Raw genomic sequence first — 17,139 nt, forward strand, 5'->3', positions numbered from 1 at the left:
ATGATACAGAAGGAACGTTAAAGATTTTCCAAACACAAAGGCTTGTTTAGAAAACAAATTGTATGTGTTGATCAATTGACAAAGAGATTCAGCAATGACATATTTCTTACAACACTGTTAAATCAGTTTTAGATACTAAGCAAAGTCTCATGATGTTTTTGTCTGATGGAAGCTTTTGTTAATCTTTTTCAACAATTTCTGGTGTTTTCCCAAGGTGCTGATTTTGTTGAGACGAGCCTTTTCCTAGCAACGACTGCAACTGAATAGACCGCGGTGAAGGAGTAGCTGCAAGAGGGTTTGGACTGCCACCATGACTGCTACCTGCGTGAGTTGAACCTTTCTTCACTCCCTTTTTAGCCATTTTTGCCCATCCCACAAGTTGTTGCTGCGTCTGCTCGTTGAATATTGCACCTTTGAATGAACTTCCCATCTTTTTCACAAAAAAGAAGAAGCGTGGTTTTGAGTTTGTGTCATTGTCTAGTTGATCTCAGAACACAAGGAGATGTAAAATCCATACCTGAGTGACAAGTGCATAGAGCGGTAAGGTACTATAACTGCAGAGAAGCTGAACCAATACCCTGAAAACAGAGTCAAAAGAATCTACATTTCAAGATCAAGAAACTTTTTAAGGAGATAGATATAAGAAGGCGTCGGCGATAATGGCTACTATTACCCGATGATGAGTCTTGGAATTATGAACTTGACATGTCCCATGATGCAAGAATCCCATCCATATTGGAACTGTTGTTACAATTGCCACAGTATTCAATGTATGATCATGTTACATGTATGTTGATGATATCTTCTAGAATGGTTTAGATTTGATTTATGGTATAAATTAAACTTACGAGGATAAAGAAGAAGTAGGCTAATTCAAAGGAGTTCTGGAAAAGAATGAAATGGATCAAGAAGAGAACTAGCCGGGGACTTTGAAACCAGAATAAATCATCTGATGGTCGGACAACCAAATCTCCTTCCACAGCAATGTGTTTCTCTGCTACTTCATGAGCCAAATCTGTGATGATATGCTCCAACTTCGTCCCCACGGCAAGCAAAAGCTGAGGAGAATATTGTATAAAACACGTTTTGGGTCAAGATGGGTTTGAAGAATAGAGAAGGTGGAGAGGTTCAGGGACTTACAATCAATGGAATAAAAGCTAGCCAGAAGTAAACATGCCAGGCTGCAAGGAATATAGTATATCGAATAGATTAATGATTAAAACTAAAAGAAGAAGACTTAGTTTGGATTGAAGTTAAAAGATGCCTATCTCACCAGCAATGTTTAGAAGCAAGAAGAGAACCACAAATACCCAAAGGTACCAACTGCAAGTTTATATATACATTGTAACAGAATCAAAAACATTTTTTTTGAATCAAGTATGGTTTTAACTTTTAAGAAAAAAGTTTGAAATATATTTACCTGATACCGACAACTTTCTTGAAATCGGAGTTAAGGGCACGCATTAAATACTTATGGAAATTGAATTTTGGGTTGCTCTTGCAATGAGTCTTATATGAAAGAAGGAGAAATGAAGAAGTTGTTTTAGAACTTAGAAGCTTTTGTAGATATAAATTCAACTCTAAGGACGAACCAAAATACAAGATATACATACCGTGACAAATCCTAGCCTCATAGTGATGTAATCTGATTTATTGACTGAGGCAAGAAATTGTTTCATGAATGATTGCTGCATGGGACAAGAACACACTCAAGTACTCAAAACGTTTGCATGTACATACAATTACAACATGCATGCCTTGAGAATTAAGATAACTTTGTAATCGTAGAAAAAAAAACACTCACCAACCATCCAAAGCAAGCATCAGCTTTTCCAACCCCAAGAAATCGCCCCCTTATAAATTCGTGTTCTTGAACGTGTGTGAATTTCTTCTGGATCACTGTGTATGTGTATAAAATGTATAATTATCCTTTTTTTTTTAAAGTTCTCAAGACCTTGAAACAAACATCTCTCATTATTCTACTAAGTTTCTTTCTATATCATACTTTTGTTATACCTTGGTCTGTGTTGTAGTCCTCCTCTGAAATTTGATCCTCCCATTTTCTCCATTGCATTATCTATGCCAATAACCATTATATATGTTATGGTATCATTAGACAGAATTAACAAGAAACTTTTTATGCTGATATAAGTTCACAATTGCATTTAATTTTGGTGTGAGCTTTTGATCTTAGAGTTTAGGATTTGTAAGTATCAATGATATTTCATTAGTGACTGAAGATAGAGAAACGTATTAATATTGTTGAAGTTAAAAACGTAATTGGGAAATTAAATACCTTCATGGTACCAAAAAGAATGGTCAAGAGGCAAAAAATAATGTGGGAGACAGCTAATACGAAGATGAATATATGAAGCTCGTGCAGAGCTGATAACGACATTAACGGTACCTTCCCCTGAATTTTTAAAAATATCCAAACAAAAAAAATCACATTATTTGACAATCGAATGTCAATTTCTATGCACGTCTTCAAATCCAATCATATATCATTGAGAATGTAACAAATGCTGAAACGTGTAAGACATTAGAGAAAAAAAAAAGATTTATAAATATATCTTGGGTTTGACCAAAAAAAAATTCTTAGAAAGGGTAAATACCTTTTGGGAGCAGTAATCGCCGGCAGGGGAATCTCCGGCGAGGAGATGACGGCCGGTGAAGCTGAACTGGAAATGGGAGGAGTCCTTGAGGGATTTGTCATCCTTTGGTTTATCACAAGGGAGAAACTTTTCACTCAAGTCCTTTGATATGCAAATCTTTGCTATTTTAGACTGGCTCACTGATAGTAGCAACGATATGAACCCTAGCAACATAAGTTCTGTTGCCAGTTCACGGTTTTTGTAAGAATCTTGTTAGAACGATGATTAAAGCGATGATATCACATGATCATTATAAACTTTTATTACCAATGAATAGATAATGGATTAATTTGAAACGGAGGTTGAGGTTGCACTTTTCAAAACAAATGAGATAATCTAGTAAATTTTATAATATATGATTGGCTAAAACATGATGTCACACCTTCCTTGATCTTCTGTAATGCCCCAAAAAGCTGTTTTTGGTCGTTCTTCTGAAAGTGCTGTATTCCACATGTATACCATAAACGGCATAATCATTTAGGCGACAACGTAGAAATCTATATAAATAAACAAAGATAGATGTGTGTGCATATATATAACCTTTCCGGCACGATGGAGGAGACGCTCGACAGCGAAAGAGATGGAGACGATGACGGAGCAGACGAGAGCAACCACCCATGTTGGCGTGAACTCTAAGGTCGTTCCTCCTCCCGCCATTTTAGCTTCGGTGATTCTTGATTTTCTTGATCCATATTATATGTAGTGCATTATATAATGATGAGCTAATTAGCTATGTTGACCAAGCTTTTTTATATTTCGATTTTCGAATCGACCATCTTATTCCTTAGAACGTGTTTTTATATATTTTCCAAAAGGTTCACATTCGGTAGGTGATATTCATTTTTATGTTTTCTTTGTTTCTTTGTAATTCATATATATCATACATTGTATATACTGTGTAATGTATGCGGATGTGGTGTCAGTGTGTGGCTGTGTGCATGTCCTCAATGTTTTTTTGAAATTTTCTAAGTATACAACGGTTAATATCATAGCTGAATACTGCATATGGACAATATGATAACTATTTAAATGTTGCGGAGTCGTCAAGATTTAACTGAGGTCTAACCTCCAATTTTTAAGTTTGCTTTGTCAAAAGTCTAAACCGCATTCACTAAGGACAATTTATTAAATTAATAGAAGATCAAAAGCTGATTAGACCAGACTACTACTAATTAAAACGTCCTATCGATTCATCAAACTTCACATACCATATAACCAATTTTAACCAAACGTTCGATGAAACCAATTGATCGGACAATTTGACATAGCCGACCACTTATATAATGATAGTGTTTTGTATTAATTAATTTTGTAAAATCACTTGGGCCGATTTAACCAGCCCACGATAGCTAAATTGGCCTCCTATGTAAGTAAGTAAGTAAGGCCCGTTCAAAAATATTGAAAAATTAGGGTTACGAATTAAACCCTAAACCCATTTTTCACAACTTGTTTGTTTTTGTTCTCCTTCTGCGCCGCATCACTATCTCTCTCTCTTTTTTCTCTGAGAATACCAATTCATCTCAAGTAAGCTCCTTTCTCTGATCTTCTTCGTTTAGTTTGGTTTCTAATTGTAAGTCTTCGTTGATTCATTTTAAATTTGGTTGTTTTTGAGATCGATAAACCCAATTGTTCCAGTTCTATTGTAGCGAAATTTCACGTTGATTAAGAATCATGATCTTCTCTTTCATTGGCTTTCAATTATATCCATGGATGTTCCTTTGATACTTGTATTGCTAAAAGGTGTATCTTTTATTTATTGTTTTGATTAGTATATAGCTCATTTTTGGCATTATTTTGTAGGAGAAATGGCTGAATCCAAGGTAGTGGTTCCAGAGTCTGTCTTGAAAAAGATCAAGAGGCAAGAGGAATGGGCATTGGCCAAGAAAGAGGAAACTGTTGCTGCTAAGAAGAAGAGTGTTGAGACCCGCAAGCTTATCTTCAAGAGAGCTGAGCAGTACGCCAAAGAGTACGCTGAGAAGGTAAAGAGACATACTTTTGTTGATTTTGGAATTATTAAGATGACTCTTCTGTTGATGGTTGTTCTGATGTAATGTTCCTGGCTTTTCTTTGTTTAGGATAATGAGTTGATCCGATTGAAGAGGGAGGCTAAGTTGAAAGGAGGGTTCTATGTCGACCCAGAGGCCAAATTGCTCTTTATCATTCGTATCCGTGGGTATGTGTTTGTTATTATGTTAGCGTCTCTTGCAAACAGTTTCTGTTGTTTCATGTACATTGTTGGTTGCATTTTGCAGTATCAATGCTATCGACCCAAAAACCAAGAAAATTCTGCAGCTCCTGCGTCTGAGACAGGTAGGTTTCCCCGATTGCTATGTTCATGACATTTATTAGTGTAGTAGGTTTAATCTGTCATATGTGTAACTAGCATGTTATAGTTTCCGGATGATCATCTCTTACAAGAGAATAGAAAGGCTCTTACCTTTTCATGAAGTTTACATGTGATATACATTTGTGCAGATCTTCAATGGTGTGTTTCTTAAGGTGAACAAGGCAACAGTAAACATGTTGCGCAGAGTTGAACCTTACGTGACATACGGGTATTTAATCTGACTCTCTCTCTATATATATCTAAATGGGTGCCATGAGAAGATGCTGCTCTAACCGAATGATATCTCTGGTGCAGATACCCTAACTTGAAGAGTGTTAAGGAACTGATCTACAAAAGGGGATACGGAAAGCTGAACCACCAGAGGATAGCACTTACCGACAACTCGATTGTTGATCAAGCTCTAGGAAAGCATGGTATCATTTGTGTTGAGGATTTGATCCATGAGATCATGACTGTTGGACCTCACTTCAAGGAAGCCAACAACTTTCTCTGGCCATTCCAATTGAAGGCACCACTCGGTGGCCTCAAGAAGAAGAGAAACCACTATGTCGAAGGTGGTGATGCTGGAAACAGAGAGAACTTCATCAACGAGCTTGTCAGAAGAATGAATTGATTGATGAAAGCTTCCTCCTTTATCGTTTATCTATTCCAATAGATTTTTGGGATCTGAGTTTTTTTATGTTTTGTTCCAGTTATCAGAGACTAGTGATATTTTATCTGAGATAGGCTTTTGAGTATTCATTTTCGTTTGCCATCTGTTGGCTCTTTACTTGTGTTCTTTTCAGCAAATTGTTCTTGATTATCTCTATGGCTTTTAGCTTTACTTGTCTAAATTTCTATCATAGTTCACCCATCCCTGAGCAATCAGGTTTGTACCTGTTTATATAAATCATTCTAGCCGGGCTGCGGGTTTTGACTGTGCTGAATTAGGGGTAGAAAATAGCCTTAGCCCAACTGTGGTGTTCATGGAAGCTAATGTGAAATGAATTATACATCTACTTGCCAACTCGTTTTTTTCTTAGTTAGAAGATGCAAACCCTTATATAAACCCAAATGTAGCTATTTAGTGGGAAATTACACTACACATGATGAGATGGTCTTCTAGAAGAAAAGAAAGAGAAAAACTTTAGGAACCGTAAAGAAGACAAAAGGCAAAGAGAGAGAGAGAGAGAGAGAGAGAGAGGTGTAGAGACGATAAGTGCTTGCCAGTTTCGGCCCACTCGTCTCGTCCTCCTCCCCCCAATAAAGATGACAACTCCTCCCAAAAGGGCAAAATATTATCAATGCTCTTCTAGAACCCTTATCCCTTATTTTTCTTCTTTTTGATTTTACGACTATTGTTATTAAATTGTATTTTATAGATTTTGTTTTTGGTTTCACTTTACAGAATAATTAGAAACAAGTCCACTTCATCGTAGTCGTAAATCAATCAACCATCGTTGAAACAAAACCTAGCCTATTCAGTTTCGTGATGATTTCAAACTCTTCTTCTCTATATCCATCATCCGTTTAAGGAAAGTAAAGCATAATTAACGACATTGGTTGTTTTGTCTTTGTCGAGACAAAAAAAAGTCTCCCTAGTTAACTTTTAGGGTTATATGCGAAATAAAACAGATCTAATATTCAAAGTTAATACTACACGCTATTAACCATTTGTTTTGTGTTCACTCGACAATAATAGATCAAAGTTACAAATTAAAGCTAGTAGATAGAAAACAAGAAAAGACAATGTGATAGATGGGGTAATGGACCAGCCCCCGCTATCAATGTCCGACGACCACATTATTATTTTGCTTTTTATTTTTGTTTTTCCGTATCCATATCCACTCACTACTCTCATTTTTCTTTGGGTTATTATGTTCATATCGCTTACATCCAAATGGAACATGTTTTTATCAGTTTAAACTGATTTATAGTTATAACAAAACCCTTGCTTGAATGAATCATGGGATGCCAAACCGCTATGCATGAAACATTTTTCTGACCACTTGAATGCTTGATCGCAGTTTCCAACTATTGTGTATTAAACTTTTAAATGTTTTATATTATCATAGTACACGATAAAAGAAAAAAAAAAGGACAACTATTCTTAAACAAATATTAATTAGATTCATATATAACAATATTTTCGAGATTAAAAACCAAAACACAGTATTAATTAGTATCATGTCCGGTGTATTGGTATATTCGAATTTGTGTTTTTGGATATCATTCGTGGCGGACGTGCTAGTACAACAAATTAACTACATAACGTATATGATTATTTTGAACTGGCTTGATATACAAACGAAAAAAAATTGCATATATATATATATATATATTAATGTCATATATGTACTGTAAAATTGTAATTTTTTTTCTTGGAATCAACTAATATTATGGGACGAACTGTACATTACAGAGGAATAGGCAAGTTAATGATGAATGATGTTGATGTTTAAAAACAAACCACACATTTATAAAAAAATAATATGCATAGCTAGTAAAAATATCTAGCTAATTATGATTCGCATATGCATGCATAGTACTCTACAATAGTGACTATTTTCTTTGGACTTTTGTTGGTATAATTATAATTTAGTCCCTCTGTATGTGGTGTGTGTGTGTGTAGCATACGTATGATTAATCTTAGGTAATTAGAATTTTGGTTAACAGAATTAATGAAACAAAACAATTAAACACTTGTACATAAATTAAAGCAAAAGTGTTGCAAGTCCGCACAAGACCTATAAATATGCCTTTGCGTCGGTGCATCGCAAAATCTACGTAGTCAGCTTCGTAGTAATGATATTTTTCGCAATGATCTTAATTAAGAGAGTAAGAAAGAGCGAACGATAAGGCCAATGTATATTATCCACGAGAGGGCTTCTAGAATGCTTTTTATATATATAAAGTAGAAACTATATTAATTAACAAATATATTATGTAACTGGCTAACTGCCCCTCGCAAAAACGTTCTACGTATCTTTTAAACTAATACGTATTACAGATTAATATACGTATTTAAACTAATTTTTACAATTAATTACGCACAACGTACTATAGTTTTGGCAAGAAAAAGAAAAAAAGAATCTATATATGCGTACTATTGCCTATTGGTGAAAGAATTCGTTTGATAGTGCGTGCACAATGCCATTTTCAAATGAATATCTCCATTTTGAATTCCAAATTATTTTAACTTTTCATTCTTTTGTTTAATTCATGGTTTAAATTATTATTAAAACTTGCATTAGAGATACGTATGTCGTTATATACATCGGTTGACGGTTGCGTCAGTGAGTACGACTCATTCCTTATTATACTTTAGCTGTCTACGTATTATTTGTCTAGAGCTTCTAGAAGGTTTTGCTCAGTTTCTTTATGAGGAAAAAAAAATGGTAAAAAGGCTCAACTAGTCTACTTCATCAACTTTATCATTCATTAGATTCGGTTTCAAAGGGGATCGCGTCAAACATAAAGGTTATATAGTAATTTAGTTGATAAGCTACTAATTAAAAATATAAACTATTAGTTCAAACCAAATTTTTATACTAATCATAGTGCGGGCGCAGTTTAAATTATTCAATAAACTCACCTAACTTCACTTAACCTCTATATCACTATATGTCTCTTTTTTCACTTAACGCCGACCTATTATATATTTCTTACAAATAATACAAAAGAACATAAATTACTTTTGATATCCAAGATTTGTTTGGAGTGTGCATGAGAGTGATGGAGTTGCTACACTGTTACTGTTGATACTCACTTTTTATTTTATTTTTGGTTGTCTTTATAAAAAAGCTTCTAGAAGCATTCTGCTTTTTATAAAAAGTTTGCTAAAAAAAAAAAAAAAAAAAAAAAAAAAAGTTTGCTGTGACAAAAGAAAGAGCACCACCGTAAATGAACTTAACCTGATGCTGTACGTTAGTTTCCCACTTGTTACAATATATGGAATCGCATCAAAATTAACCAAACTGTGTGTTGCCTATTTGGTGAAATATAAATTAATCCATTTGATTTTATTACTACACGTGATTTTTTTTCCCCGAGAAAGAAGCAGCTCTGCTTGTTTAAGAAATAAATTTGTAGGTGCGTTTGCGTTTTGAGACATACACGAATCTTCAAATCTTGCTAAAAATGTTCAATTAACAATTTTAAACGAAGCGTCGTGTCAGTTCAACTGTAATTAAAATTATCTTCCTCTTCCCTATTTAAAGGCTCTGCCACCTCCGTGTAAACTTCACTCTCACTCAAAGGCAAATCGCTATTTTCTTCAGTTTTTTTTTGTTGTTTTGTGTCTTTTCTTCTTTAAGCTTAGCTCAGTTCTTCTTCTTTGTCTCTTCATAAAACAAGTTCCTTTTTGTTCTTTTCGAGCTCGATGATGAGTATGCAAGTGTCAAAAAAGAAAGCTGGAGATTTCCAGACATGTCATGATTTGATTCCCGGTTTACCTTCCGAATTGGCTATTGAGTGTTTGATCAGAGTTCCCTACCAATTTCAACCCGCCATGAAATCCGTTTGCCGTTCTTGGCGAACGTTCATCTCCTGCTCCGACTCTTCCTTCATCCAAGAGCGGCGGAGATGCGGCAAAGCAGAGCTTCTTCTCTGCCTCGTTCAACCGCTCTCACCGCCTATTCCTGCGTCTAAACCGGTTGTGGAGACATTAATGGTGGCTGACGAGAATAAATCAGACGGTGTGTCACAACCGCGCGTTTTCTGTACGCCGCGGTTTGGGTTGAGCGTTTACAACGTTGCGATGTCCACGTGGCACCGCGTCGCGTTTCCCGAAGGTGAGCAGATCCCGCTTTTCTGCGAGTGCGTCGTGCTTAAGGACGCCGGAAAGATTCTACTCATCGGCGGTTGGGATCCGGAGACGTTACAGCCGACGAGAGACGTTTACGTTCTCGAATTCTCCGGAAGGAAGTGGAGACGAGGTGCGCCGATGAAGGAATCCCGGTCGTTCTTCGCCTGCGCTTCCGTCGGATCGATGAAAGTATTCGTCGCCGGAGGCCACGACGATCAGAAAAACGCTTTACGCTCGGCGGAGGTGTACGACGTTGAGAAAGACGAGTGGTCTACGATTCCTCCGATGACGGAAGGAAGAGACGAATGCCAAGGATTCGCCATTGGAACAGATCAAAGGTTTTGCGTATTGAGCGGATACGGAACGGAATCTCAAGGAAGATTCAGATCCGACGGAGAGATTTACGATCCAGCTACAACTTCGTGGTCCAAAATCGAAAACATTTGGCGATTTCCGGATACTAGCCCGAGAGGTCGCACCGCAGGAGACTTTAGAAGCTCCTCTAGGCTATGGTGCTTCACTGACACTGAGTTACAAATGGAAACCGAGGATGATTTGAGAAATTGGACACTGGATCTTGAAACTATACAGCTTCCAATGAAGACGGTAAGTTCAGATTTCGCCCGAGGAAGAGAGAGTGAAGGTGAAGAAGGAGTGATGATGAAGATGACGATGGGGAAGAAGATAGGAAAATGGAATGATGTACATATACCTTTAGATTTCTCTACTCTTCCATTTTCACATGCTTCAATCTATGTTTGAAAAATCCCAAAGATCTTATAGTACAACACTTGTTTTGATTCTAATGTGATTTACACCAACACTTGAAAAAACAACGAACTGGTTAAGAAAAGGTAAAACAATTGTCGCTTCAGAGATTTGTTAAAGTGTACTGTTTGATGATGATGATCAGAGCAATTGCCAGTCATCTTCACGTTCTTCCTCGATGTTGTCCTCTGAAAACCCGTAACTGTTTTGGTTTATCGCACTGTGGGTTTGAGTCAAGGTGAACAATGGAGCACCCTTTGATTCCTCCGCTAGTTTCGCTGCTCGGAGACAGAAGTCGTCGAAATCATCTGTTGATGATTAGGAAGTTTTTATCAAGTTTTAGGATACTACAGGTTTTATTAACCTTTGGGTTTTTGGAGAATTTGGTAACAATACAGTACCTTTGTCGCGGCAATAGAATCCGAGAGCTAGAGATGGGTCTAGTGATTCCAAAGGAACATAACGAAGAACTCTGAATGCAGATTCAAGATAATATTAGGAAACAAGATAAAACTGGACCAGGCAGAGATCGATTGAAATATGATGATTAGATTAAACTCACTTGCAATGATAGGAGGATGTGTCAACATCTGGCGTTTCTTTGTTGACTGTGACCACCTAAATTAATCAATAAACATAAGCAGCAATAAGTGAAACCATAATTTGAAATTCCATGGTGATTAATAACAGATCCTCCTATCAGAGAAGATAGATCTATGGCAACTAATCCGATGTAGGCACATAATTAACTATACCTGTTGAACTTCGTGCGGATCAAGATAGAAACCTTTGTCTTCTTGAACGCCAATTATGTAAGTTGAGGCACCTGGTTTGCCACCCAAAATGCCTACGCTCTGAGGGAAAGTGAATGTGGCAATGAGAGATGGAATGTACCTGACACCAGATTTGAGCAATGTGTCACAAAGACCAAATACAAATACAAGAACAGACCAGAAAAGACAACTATCAACTTCACAACTGCAACCTGGGATTCACTTTGTCTAGCCCAAGAACCAGTGGGACCAAAAGAAGAATTGGTGTCCACTCAGACTGTCCTTTCGAGAATTCTCGACAAGATTTGATGGCATCTTCTATACAGAGAATTGGAGCCCCACCTCTCTCTCCATCTTCACTACCAGAAACGATATGAACAGCCATAGGAAGCGTCTCGGTTTTAGAATCAGTCTGTTTTCTCCTTTTGCACACTAATGATTCCCACGATCGACAAATGGCATATGGTCCAATCCATGACCCAGCAGCGAGACCATATGACTCTCCAGCTATTATAAGATTGTGGATGGAGAATGCTGAAGTCTCGGCATCACCAAAAGGTTCCAATGTCTCTAAGTATTCTTGTTCAGACAGCTGCATTTTCAAATCAAATAAGCCTAAGGTTTCCACTTTCTTGAAGTAAGAATAGACTAGAATCAATTTGATCAGCAAGGTTTTAGTTCACAGTGTTGCATATTCAGTATATTATAACATAAACTAGATGTTACATTGAACTTACCTCAGATTTCTTGGTCCAAGACCTCCCCAGCTTATGGAATAGCAATGCCTGCAAATATTTGGCTAGTCAAAATATGTTATAAACTTCACTGTTTCATGCCAAAAGAAATACTCTTCCTCACACCTGAGCAAAAAGCATTTGGCTACTCCGGATCATGCAACCCCAGTTCACATCGCTGGTATATGTTGTGTCTCTGAAGGGTTGAAAACCTGTAAAATAAATGGTGATCAAAAACTTAATTTTGGCTTGAATTTGTAGCTGAGTTAACAAACCTTTACGATATGTCATCAGTATTTTGGATGAAAAATCTCGTTGAAATGCAGCCAATACACTGCCAGCATCAGTATCCCCTGAGGCCTCATCTTCGGATATCTTATAACAGACACCCAAGAGCCATATGTCACTTGTTGTGCTCGGAAGACCAGTTCTATTTGGACCTAAAACGCGCTCCTGGAATCTCCTGATTGCGCCACTTGCCATACACGCTCTTTTTACAAATGCTGTCCAACCATTACGAGTGGGGCAAACTTGCTTATGCCCAGAAGCTGACGGATCCCTATACGGTTGAGAAACTGAGGAAGAAGGCGTAAAGACGTTTGACCATAAGGTAAACTTGGACTTAATATCACTAGGTCCTGAATCAGAAACTAGAGGGGACTTATCATGCGTATCACTCTTGCTTGATGAAGAACATTGTTGAGGAACAAATCTATCACATAAAGCCTTCATTACCTAGATATGAAGCACCAATTGCAACGTGCCCGTCTCATAGAAGCAACCTAAACCCTGAGAACCTTATCTGAAATTATAAGCATAACAGACACCAAATTAGCATAGAACATACTTTGAAGTTAGAACAAACCAAGATTAACTAAAGAAAACTCTACAATCAACAGCAAGCACTAGGACAAAATTGGGTGAGTGTGACTTTAAGGTTCATACAAGTTCAATAAAACAACTCTCAATTACAAAAGGGTCGGTTAATCAAAACTAGAGACAACACTCCAGATCAGCGTAGCACACCGCACTGTAAGACAACAACCCTCGTGTTATAAGCTTCAAACGATCCATAATTACATACCAACAAAAACTCAGCAGGTTTTACATACTCTCTAAACAAAACAAGTTTTATAAGATGAAGTCATCGAAGGAATTCGGAATCGACATGCATATCTTCCTAATTGAAGAAATTGACAGCAAAATCACAAAAATTTACAGAGTTTTCAAAAGCTTGAAGACCTTTTCATTCCAACTCACAGAGCAACAGTAATCGAAAATGATCAATTAATCAAACACAATAAACTCAAGCTCGTCTAAACCCCAATTAAATAAACTCATCCAATTTAGAAAGATCACCTGAGAGAGATATCGATCAAATAGTTCACCAGACGACGGAGATTGTAAACGCAAGGGGAAGAAGACGAAGAAGAAAGAAGATGGATTTCGTGTTGTATGTTGCTCGCTTCAACGTCCCGTCGAAGATACCTTACAACAGCAACGTGTGTTTCTTTTGGAGCTTTTGGGACACAATCTCAATGGCGAATCTCTCTCTCTCTCTCTCTCTCTCTCTAGACCTTCTTCTTCAAATAATCGATCCTCCGATGTTGATTGCTTTAATGACATCAATCTATATGAGAGTAATTATTAATTTCACATTAATCATGCTTATGATTACTACTTGTCTACACGTGGAAAATAAATTAGACTCCCTGATTTACTATTTTACTTTATGATAAAACGTTCGAATAATTATAATATATAGTTTTGCTCATAATATTACTTTATTACAGATCACATAAGAACTGATAATATTTATTCATGTTCTTTAGGATCACACAGTTCAAAATTACAATGTCCTTAACCATAAATGTGATTACGACTAAGGCTAGTATGAGATACACCCGATATAAAGCAACAATAATATTACCTTTTTAATATTAGTTTGGGCTAGTTCATATATTTGGTTCTGATACAAAAAGCCCATTAAGAAGCAGGCCTAGATATCGTCTCGTGCTTTAAACTACGATTTTACCCTTTAGACATTTTTGAGGCGTAGTAATTATCATCAAAGAGAAGATAAAAATATTAAAAAAAAAGCAACTGCCGCTCTTTCTTCAATCTCGGTTTTCTTACTGTCTCAGATCCGCCATTGTTACATTTTCTTCTTCTTCCTTCAATAGGTCATAAGTTCAAACCTTTGTTTGGAGCTTTAGTCTTCTTTGATTTAGAGCTTTAGTCTTTTTTTTCCCCATCGAAGCGGTGGCTATGCCCACCACCAAAAAGGTCTGTTTCGATAACTATCTCTCCGTTTCGATAAAATTTTACTTCTTCATAATGTCTGAAATTTCCAAGTTATCTTTTCTCAGATTTCCGACAGGAACCACTTAGGGCAAGTGTTCAACAAGCTATTGAATCAGATTGGAGAATCTGAAGAATTTGAGTTGCCAGATTGGTTGAACAAAGGGAAACCTACTCCTTACATCTTCATCAGGCGCAGTATCCTTATTACAGTTCTTTAAAAAAATTCGGATTTCACTTTATCTGGTTTGTTTTTCTGCCTTAGCTAGTTAAAGGTATTTACTTGACGAAGAAAGTCAAAAAGAGGGTTGAAGATGATGGAATCTTCTGTTCTTGCTCCTCTGCGTCCCCTGGCTCTTCTTCAACTGTGTGTGGCAGTAATTGCCATTGTGGGTATGCCTCAATTTTCAATTTTTTACGTTTCTTCATCTATCGGTTCAGCATCTCATGGATTTAGGAATAAGACCACAGTTTTCTGCTTGTGTAAGTACATTGAACTGGAATTTCTTATTTATCTTTGTGTTAGGATGCTATTCTCAACCTGTTCTTCAAGCTGCAAGTGTGGGAGTGAGTGTAACAATAAGCCGTTCCAACAACGCCATGTCAAAAAGTTGAAGTTAATTCAGGTAATGTGTGAATGGTTTTGCTCGGATTTAGTGGTTTTTTTTTTCGTGGTGTTAGTTGGTTTGTTATATGAGTTGTGTCTTGTAGACAGAAAAATGTGGATCAGGGATTGTAGCCGAAGAAGAAATCAAACCAGGAGAGTTTATCATTGAATATGTTGGAGAAGGTAATTTGACTATTTGATGTTTTGTCTCAGCTCTGGAATATTATTAGGATTGTTGTTAAACTTGTTTGTTTATTTGTCCCAAATCTTTGGTCAATGTAGTTATAGATGATAAGACTTGTGAAGAAAGGCTTTGGAAGATGAAACACCGTGGCGAGACAAACTTTTATTTATGTGAGATAAACAGAGATATGGTGATTGATGCTACTCACAAGGGAAATAAATCGAGATATATCAATCATAGTTGCAACCCTAATACGCAGATGCAGAAATGGTTTGTTGTTCTTAATTCTCATTCCTTGGTGCTTGTATTCTAGTTCAGTATAGTAGAGAGAAAAGTTTTCATATGGTTGTCTTTTGCTTGCAATTAGGATAATTGATGGCGAGACAAGAATCGGCATTTTTGCCACGCGTGGCATCAAAAAGGGAGAACATTTGACCTATGATTATCAGTGAGATATCTTCCTCCCACTCAAGTTTGCTTTATAACATATATCTGGTTTTAAGTTAGTACCCAGGTTTAATAGCTTATGCTTTCTCTTATCTGTTGAGTTGTAACACTAAGAAATAGTGCAGGTTTGTTCAGTTTGGTGCTGATCAAGACTGCCATTGTGGAGCCGTAGGTTGCAGAAGAAAGCTTGGGGTAAAACCTAGCAAACCTAAGGTAGCCTCGGATGAAGCTTTGAATCTAATTGCAAATGAAGTGGCCCAGACTCAGCCCAAGGTTTGTTGAAATTTATCTGAAAAAAGATTCAAATATAGATCTTGTCTTTGCCATTGCATAGTTTCGTAGTCTGTGAGATACTGTGTGTTAATGAGGTCTCTAGACTTACTTTTGTCCAATTTTTGGGTAGGTGCATCAAAATGGGCATATACATGCAGGTAAGTATGGAGTTTTCTCAGCTGTATTTGCGAGTGGAGTTCATTGCCTTTTAATTGTGTAAGATAAGTAATTCTGGACTACCTTTTTTCCAGGAAAATCATGGAAAAATCTTAGTCAAGGGAAAATATGTTCTCGTAATTGCATTGGTGCAGTGATTAGGTTATCTCGCGCTACGAGTGATAGGTATTTATTTACTTTTGAACTTGTAGATTAGTATTAAGGCTTATTCTTTACTCTTCTTCAATGTGTTAATTTTTGTTGAGAGTTTCAGGTGTTTTGGCCTTGTTAGACATTTTGATGAGCATTCCAGAAAGCACTCGGTATTACAATAAGCTGAATCTTGTTCACCTTCGAAATTTGGCAAAATCATTCTCAGTTTAGACCTCTGTTAACTAACATCCTTCAGGTTATGTTCGAGGATGGTGTCACCGAGTTTATCGATATGTCGAGGGAAGACTGGGAGATTGTAACTGTCTGATATTGTATTGAGGTGATTTAAAATCTATCTGGTTTCACTTTATAAACATTAGAGCTATCAGAAGCATAGATTTCTAAATAACCCTTGCTGTTATGTTTCTGCAGAGTTGAGAAACTAAAATAATCTATCTTGGCGCAGTGACATTGTTGTTACATCTAACTTGATATAAGTTGTACCATAATATAATGTTTGCAAAATATATCAACTTGTAACCACATTTGTACTTTCATCTCATTCATTTTTCTCATGAGCATCTCAAATGATGATGTCTTGCATCTTGCCAGAACTTCGTGGTGTATAATTTGACTTTGTATTGTTGTATGAAGAAGATATCTCGTTCCAGTAGTAGGGTTTTGTAAGAACCGGTAATCTCTAATTCGGTTTAAGTTTTTTTTGAAGTTTGTATCCAAAGACCGGTTTGTTATGTTGGCACGTGCTGACAATGTTCGTGCATCTTGTGTCGGTGTCGCCGACAGAAGCCAGTGCTCCCAAAATCTGTCAAGTTTCGTTTTGGCGATTTAGATAGATTGCAACCGATTCAAATGTAAAATGAGTTTGCGTTTTTACATAAAATAATTGAAAAAAAAGTTACATTTTCAAAGTTTGCAAAGATTAATGATGGTATACT

The 17,139-nt window shown here is 36.7% G+C and overlaps 5 protein-coding genes across 7 annotated transcripts; 3 read left to right on the plus strand and 2 right to left on the minus strand.

Moving 5' to 3' along the window:
* Window positions 1–22: 22 nt before the first annotated feature.
* On the minus strand, window positions 23–3,311 carry LOC17887889 (MLO-like protein 15). Its single transcript, XM_023784700.1, has 14 exons — window positions 3,195–3,311; window positions 3,037–3,094; window positions 2,616–2,833; window positions 2,297–2,413; window positions 2,017–2,077; window positions 1,805–1,899; window positions 1,614–1,688; window positions 1,421–1,509; window positions 1,274–1,323; window positions 1,141–1,181; window positions 849–1,058; window positions 674–741; window positions 518–578; window positions 23–430 (listed from the first exon to the last, which is right to left on the minus strand). Exons 1-14 carry the CDS (start codon window positions 3,309–3,311, stop codon window positions 179–181), a joined length of 1,512 nt encoding a protein of 503 aa, XP_023640468.1. The 3' UTR covers window positions 23–178.
* Window positions 3,312–4,085: 774 nt separating this feature from the next.
* LOC17888397 (60S ribosomal protein L7-3) lies at window positions 4,086–5,824 on the plus strand. Its single transcript, XM_006294831.2, has 6 exons — window positions 4,086–4,178; window positions 4,455–4,633; window positions 4,730–4,827; window positions 4,907–4,964; window positions 5,130–5,209; window positions 5,296–5,824. The coding sequence occupies exons 2-6, from the start codon at window positions 4,460–4,462 to the stop codon at window positions 5,612–5,614; spliced, it is 729 nt and encodes a 242-aa protein (XP_006294893.1). The 5' UTR covers window positions 4,086–4,178; window positions 4,455–4,459; the 3' UTR covers window positions 5,615–5,824.
* A 3,252-nt stretch (window positions 5,825–9,076) lies between these two features.
* On the plus strand, window positions 9,077–10,593 carry LOC17887720 (F-box/kelch-repeat protein At2g44130). Its single transcript, XM_006295940.2, has one exon. It carries the CDS (start codon window positions 9,362–9,364, stop codon window positions 10,547–10,549), a length of 1,188 nt encoding a protein of 395 aa, XP_006296002.2. The 5' UTR covers window positions 9,077–9,361; the 3' UTR covers window positions 10,550–10,593.
* Window positions 10,523–13,662, minus strand: LOC17888223 (cysteine protease ATG4a). 2 transcript variants are annotated; one of them, XM_006294092.2, is made up of 10 exons: window positions 13,422–13,662; window positions 12,798–12,864; window positions 12,338–12,637; window positions 12,189–12,274; window positions 12,066–12,113; window positions 11,541–11,920; window positions 11,311–11,449; window positions 11,118–11,173; window positions 10,957–11,027; window positions 10,523–10,863 (listed from the first exon to the last, which is right to left on the minus strand). In XM_006294092.2, the coding sequence occupies exons 3-10, from the start codon at window positions 12,543–12,545 to the stop codon at window positions 10,697–10,699; spliced, it is 1,155 nt and encodes a 384-aa protein (XP_006294154.1). In that variant the 5' UTR covers window positions 12,546–12,637; window positions 12,798–12,864; window positions 13,422–13,662; the 3' UTR covers window positions 10,523–10,696. The 2 variants fall into 2 exon arrangements, with proteins under 2 accessions (XP_006294154.1, XP_006294155.1); XM_006294093.2 differs by having other exon boundaries at window positions 12,338–12,864.
* Window positions 13,663–14,161: 499 nt separating this feature from the next.
* Window positions 14,162–16,853, plus strand: LOC17888828 (histone-lysine N-methyltransferase ASHH3). Of its 2 annotated transcripts, none has more exons than XM_006294420.2 (13): window positions 14,162–14,348; window positions 14,432–14,561; window positions 14,639–14,756; window positions 14,890–14,989; window positions 15,075–15,153; window positions 15,253–15,424; window positions 15,522–15,602; window positions 15,727–15,874; window positions 16,005–16,032; window positions 16,126–16,216; window positions 16,305–16,353; window positions 16,440–16,523; window positions 16,616–16,853. In XM_006294420.2, the coding sequence occupies exons 1-12, from the start codon at window positions 14,331–14,333 to the stop codon at window positions 16,509–16,511; spliced, it is 1,086 nt and encodes a 361-aa protein (XP_006294482.1). In that variant the 5' UTR covers window positions 14,162–14,330; the 3' UTR covers window positions 16,512–16,523; window positions 16,616–16,853. The 2 variants fall into 2 exon arrangements, with proteins under 2 accessions (XP_006294482.1, XP_023640142.1); XM_023784374.1 differs by having other exon boundaries at window positions 14,660–14,756.
* Window positions 16,854–17,139: the final 286 nt, after the last annotated feature.

This window comes from Capsella rubella, unplaced genomic scaffold (genome assembly GCF_000375325.1).
Source record: "Capsella rubella cultivar Monte Gargano unplaced genomic scaffold, Caprub1_0 scaffold_4, whole genome shotgun sequence".
Lineage (NCBI taxonomy): Eukaryota > Viridiplantae > Streptophyta > Magnoliopsida > Brassicales > Brassicaceae > Capsella > Capsella rubella.